This window comes from Bos grunniens, chromosome 18 (genome assembly GCF_055505025.1).
Source record: "Bos grunniens cultivar Pamir isolate PY7600 chromosome 18, Bosgru_T2T1.0, whole genome shotgun sequence".
NCBI lineage: Eukaryota > Metazoa > Chordata > Mammalia > Artiodactyla > Bovidae > Bos > Bos grunniens.
The window spans coordinates 24,206,870-24,212,657 of NC_141182.1; the positions used below are offsets into that span (position 1 = coordinate 24,206,870).

Below are 5,788 nucleotides of genomic sequence, written 5' to 3' on the forward strand. Positions count from 1 at the left end.
GAGATATAGCCTCAGTGTCTCTTCACATTGACCTCTGTGAAATGCAAGAACATCATGCAACATTAATGTCCATATCTGCCTAGTCACCCTGTGCTAAAGGTGGGTCCAGACAACTAAACAGCTAATGCCCTCAGTGCTTTGGCCATGGGGATCTATCTTCTTTAGCTCTGCACAGATTTCTTACCTGCTCACTGCTGGTTCAATGCTGCTGCTGCTGCTGCTAAGTTGCTTCAGTCGTGTCCAGCTCTGTGCAACCCCATAGATGGCAGCCCACCAGACTCTCCCATCCCTGGCATTCTCCAGGCAAGAACACTGGTGTGGGTTGCCATTTCCTTCTCCAATGGTTCAATGCTAAAGTCCCTTATATAGCTCCATTCGCACTAAGCACTTGGGGTCAACACTATTCCAGGAGAGGCTGGCTAAGATTGGGTTTCCTCCAAAGTGTACACTGTACAAGTAGTTTCTTTGGATGGGGATCCCAGGAGGCCCTAGCAGGAGAATGGAGAAATGAGGCAGAGAGGAAGAAAGCCAACGAGGAGGATGTTAATGAGCAGGTTACCTCTGTGGGCTATTGGAGTTCAGTGCTGCTGAGGATTTCTGTTGGGGGCCAGTATAGAACATGATTCAGATTTGTCCCATTGTAATTGTAAAGATGCTGGAGGTATTAATCCACTATCTCCTGTTTGTGATGGGTTGAAGGCTGTTACCAGGGGTAGCCTGCCCTGTGCATGCATCACGGAAGCTCATGCTGCAGGAGGAAACTCTCAGGCAGTGTGGCAGGATCTCAGGGTTAGCAGCCATCTGCTGAATGGGTCCAGGCTGGTGACTGCCATATATGCATGGGGCTAGCCCTCCGTGGTCCTCCTGAGCTGGGGTAAAACATTGCTCTGAGCCATCAGACAACCACGAGTGAAAACTTTATTGCTCCAAACACTTTCTGTGAATGTCACCAACACCCAACGTGGGCAAATATATAAAAAGCACAACCTATTGTACAATCATTCCAACTCCTTGGCTAATGTGCTGTACACATGCTTCCCAGGCCTCGTCACCAGCATGACAGATGCATTTCAGGGGCAGCAGCTGCATTTGTCCGATGCTCCTTTGCAGATGCAGCCCCGGGCACACTTGGCGCAGCCCGGGGGGCAGCAAGGACAGCAGCCTGAAAGGGACAGGAGAGGGACAAGATGAACTTTGGGTCATCACCCTTATCTGACCGCTTCCCCCTGCACCACTTAGCAGGAAGTAGAAAAAGAAGAGCGTGTCACACACAGGCCCTGATCTACATGAGCAAAAAAAGACTGGGACAGGAAGTGGTGGGATGTTTAGAGCTGGAAGGAACCTCAGGGGTCACCCACAGTCCATCAGAGGCCAGGGAGGGGAAAGGATTGGCCTGAGACCATTGGACAGTGGCCGATCCATAACACCAGGCTGGTACTCTTTCTCCTTCACTACTGGGCTGGCTGGAACCTTCTCTCAGTCCTCTTCCTCTCCAAACCCCTGGAATGGATGCCCCAGGTGGGCTGCAGTCCAGGGGACTCAGCTTTCATTTCAGATCTCTCCCAAATGGGAAAAAGGCACCCAGGAACCCCTCCATCCCACCACGGCTGGAGGGTGGTGGATGGCAGAAACAGACTCTCCTGGCTCCCGGCCAGCAGTGCCCATGGGCCCCAGACTCACTTTTTCGACACGTTTTACAGCTGCAAGTTGTGCATTTGCAGTTGTCTCCGCAGGCGCAGGTTCCTCCTAAGAAGAAAGGGCAGGGCCACAAACATGAGTGTCGAGGTGGAGGGGGCACACAGGCTTGCTGCAGGCCATCATGGTGCCGGGGGGTCTGGGGTGCCCTCGGGCAGAGCTGGACAAGAGTGTGAAGATGCTGCTGAGAATCACCCCAGGGGTGAAGACCATCCAGTGGTTCCCAGTCACAGTGCATGGTCAGAAACTGGAAGGCTACATCAGCATCCCCAGGGGTACTCATTAAGATGCATTCTGATTCATAGGTCTGGGTGGGGGAAAGGGAGTCAGTATTTTTCAAAAGCAACCCAGATGATTCTGATGTACCATCAGGTTTGAGAACAACTAGGTTAGGCCAATGGGCTTCCCTGGTGGCTCAGATGGTCATGAATCTGCCTGCAATGCAGGAGACCTGGGTTTGATTCCTAAGTTTGGAAGATCCCCAGAGAAGGGAATGGGGACACACTCCTGTATTCCTGCCTGGAGAATCCCATGAACAGAGGAGCCTGACAGGCTACAGTCCATGGGGTTGCAAAGAGCTGGACATGACTGAGCGACTAACACTGTCCAAGGTCCTCTGGGGACTGTCAAAGCCCTTAATACCATCCTCACATTTTCAAGATATCAGGCAAGATGAAATCCTAAATGGGTAGAAGGAAGAGCAAAGACTATAAACAAGCCCAAAGCAAGAGCCACAGCTACTACTTGTTTCCATATCATAAAAACATCTATATTTAAAAAAAATCATCTTTCTTACTGCTTTGAGTATCAAGATACTGGAAGCTTCTGTAAACTTTTGGGCAAATTTTGGAGACAGACCAGGGAAGCTTGTGAGATTTCTTGATACCATTTCCGAAGGTCACAAAACCCAAGGTGTCTCTGAACTCCAACCTCGCTTCTCCTGGCCAACATGCCTCCGTGGAATTAAGCAGTTTTCAGACTCAGGAGTTCACATATGCTTCTAATAACTCTCCTGACATCTGCAAAAGCTTCATGATTTTAGCACTTCACAGCCACCCTGGAAGGTGCGCAGCTGGGAATGAGTAACCCTAGTTTTCAAATGAAGAAACTGAGGCTTGGAAATAAGTATCAGGAGTGGATGGAAGCAATGAAGCAAAAGCAGATTGCCTTGGGCCAGAGCTCTTTCCCTTCTGCCCTGGTGGCTGCCCTCAGAGGCTTGCCCCTGAAGTCCCCTCATGGTCATTCCTAAACCAGCTTGTTCATTCTAGTAAATCAAGCTGGTATCCAGCAGAGAGCGGGTGCTGCCCCAGAGGTGGCCAGTCTGAGACAAGCCCCATTGGTGGTTCTAATTGGAAGAAGAGAAGCATTGATCCCAGTCCTGCAGCCTCTCTGTAGGGAACTGGTGAGAGGTCGCAGAATCCCAGGGCGGGCATCCTTACTCACCAGACATGCAGGTGCATTCCCCAGAGTCCATGGTCCAAGCAGCTGAGAGGCGCCAGTGTGGTCACAGCTGGGGAAGGGAGGCTGATGAGCAGTCGCCAGAGGCTCCTTATTTATAGCCATGTGGGTGTAGACCTGGGCTCACCCCACCTCTCCCTGGGGCCAGACGCCCTGCACACGGCCCAGCCATGGGCTGGGGGTTGGCAGAGGAGAAGGTGAGCCGTGCAGTCATCTAGGCGGCTTTTCACAAGGAGTGCAGGTGGCTGTACCTGCCCACCTCCCAAGGTGTCAGGGAGCCAGACTCAGGCTCCAATGGCAGTCACATACGGAGTTACCTATGTCTCTTCTCCAAATCCTTCACAGCTATTACTTGCTATTTCTCTTTTAAAATTTACTTATTTTTAGTTTTGGCTGCGCTGGGTCTTCATTGCTGTGTGAACTTTCTCTCGTTGCAGAGAGGAGGGGCTACTCTCTGGTTGTGGAGCGGGGGCTTCTCATTGAAGTGGGCTCTCTTGTTGGCAGAGCACAGGCTCAATGGCTATAGAACCCGGGCTTATTTGCCCCACGACATGTGGAATCTTCCTGGATCTGGGATTGAACCCATGTCCACTGCATTGGCAGGCAGATGCTATACCATGGGACCACCAGAGAAGTCCATTACCTGCTGTTTCTGCTCCCTCTTTCGCAGGGGCTGTTCCTACCCTGGCCCAGGTCTCATTCTCTGCCCCCTGGTTGACTGTAGAATCCCTTACCATGGGAAGGCAGGGGCCTCTACCTGGACCCTGGCTTTAGAAGGTCCCACTCAAGACCTCTCCCCCCTTACTCACCGCCCCCCAAAGTCATGAGCAAGTGCCCACCCAGAGCCTATAACCTCTCTTTCCAGACCGCACCTGGAGCACCCTGGATTCTGGAATTTTCTATCATCCCAAGCCCGCTTCCTTCTAAGGATTTGCTCAGTTCTCCTCCCCAGACTTCCATGGGCAGATCTGTAGCCAGTGTGTGTCCCTGGAGCCTGAGGGATGGCCAAGGGTGGCTGTTTGCTGGGGGTACAGGCAGAGTTTGAATGTGTGGGCTGGGTGCCCGCAGGGGTGTGGAGGGAAGGAGCTGGGGTGGAGAGAGAAGGGAGGTGGGCCACAGATTGGGGGTGGGGGCCACAGGGCAGATGTCCTGGCACCCCTGCCTTCTAGGTTGCAATGAAGCTCTTTGTTAAGGTTGGGGAATAGAATGTATTTAATGTATTTGATGTATACCTTTCAAATGTTTTCACCTGGTATTGTGAATACAGCACCCACTTATATTCTTGTGCCACCCCACTAAACATTAGAAGGGGCCCAGGACTAGCCTTCTCTGGTCTTGCCCCTTCCTCCTCATCCTGAAAGGCCAAAAAGCCGTTCTGGCCACAACCAGGGAAGGTAGTTCTTCCTACTTGTAGGTTAGTGGGGTCTCCATTCCTCAACCACAAGGATTGCTGGGGCCACAGTCTGAGCCATGGAGCCATGTTTGAGCCAAGAGCTAGTGAGCAGCCCCTTGGTCATCGGGGCACTGTGGATGGGTAGGTAGGGGCTACATTGCAGTGATCCCCAGATGGCCCCTGCCCAAAAGGAGTTCACAACCCCTAGCAGGGAATCCAGGCCCATTCATTCATTCAACAGCTTCCAAGGGCCAGCACTGTCTGGACACTGTGGAGCCAGGGGTGAGTAAAAACAGAGCTAATGGCACAGAAGATCAGGAGGGCATCTCATCCCAGGAAACCCATGACTGGCAGGGCTGCTCTTAGAGTCCAGAGGCTGGATCTGTCTTCTCATGCCTGCATTTCCTGCTCCGTCCCCGCCCATCTCTTCACAGGTCCAGCTTCTCCCCCTGCCCCCAACTCTTGGGTGTCCCCTATAGCAGATACAAATGCCTTAGAGGGTCTGGTCCAACTAAGTGAACCCAGAAAAAGGAAAGGACTTCCCTTCCCCCTATCTAAGCCACCTCTCCTCTCTGCTTACTCTTGAGCCGGGAGTTGCTTCTTCCTTGGATGACTGACACTGCAGTGTTGCTTAAGGCCCCAGCTGAGTGATGAAGTATCAAAATCCAGTCATCAAGCATGACAGTTTCCCAGTTTCTGGGCTGTGTAGATTGAAACAACCATGTGTATCATCGGGCAGAAGAGTGCCTGTGACTGCACCTAGGCTGTCGAGCTCCTGTTACATGGAGGCCCCTAGGCCCTGGGGATGCACATCCAGGGGCCCCTCTGTCCTTTGGGCCACCTTCTGGGTCTCAGCTCCTGATCTCTGCAGGGCGGCAGGAAAGCAAACACACACATACCACCCCTGGAACATGGCATGACTGGAGGGCATAACTTAAAACTGCACCTAGAGAATAGATACAACTCGTTCTCCATTCCTGCAGTGGTGGAACCTGAGGCTGCTGTAGGTGGAATGTAACTCACCCGTTCCCACAGATCCCCAGGATTTCACCTTCCGTGGATTTGGCACCCACCGGGATACTGAGGGATGCTTGTATTTCTTCAGAGATGTGATCTTTAGCCTTTTCGGGGGATTCTAGAGGCCCTTTGAAAGTCTGATGAAAGTTCTAGCCAGAACCTGCATGTGTGCTCAGTCACTTCAGACGTGTCCCAGTCTTTGCGATCCTATGGACCGTAGCGCAC

The 5,788-nt window shown here is 52.2% G+C and overlaps 1 protein-coding gene across 1 annotated transcript; it reads right to left on the reverse strand.

The window, feature by feature from the left end:
- Positions 1-904: 904 nt before the first annotated feature.
- On the reverse strand, positions 905-3,355 carry LOC147353260 (metallothionein-4). Its single transcript, XM_086350733.1, has 3 exons — positions 3,139-3,355; positions 1,681-1,746; positions 905-1,162 (listed from the first exon to the last, which is right to left on the reverse strand). The coding sequence occupies exons 1-3, from the start codon at positions 3,167-3,169 to the stop codon at positions 1,071-1,073; spliced, it is 189 nt and encodes a 62-aa protein (XP_086206859.1). The 5' UTR covers positions 3,170-3,355; the 3' UTR covers positions 905-1,070.
- Between the last annotated feature and the right edge of the window lie 2,433 nt (positions 3,356-5,788).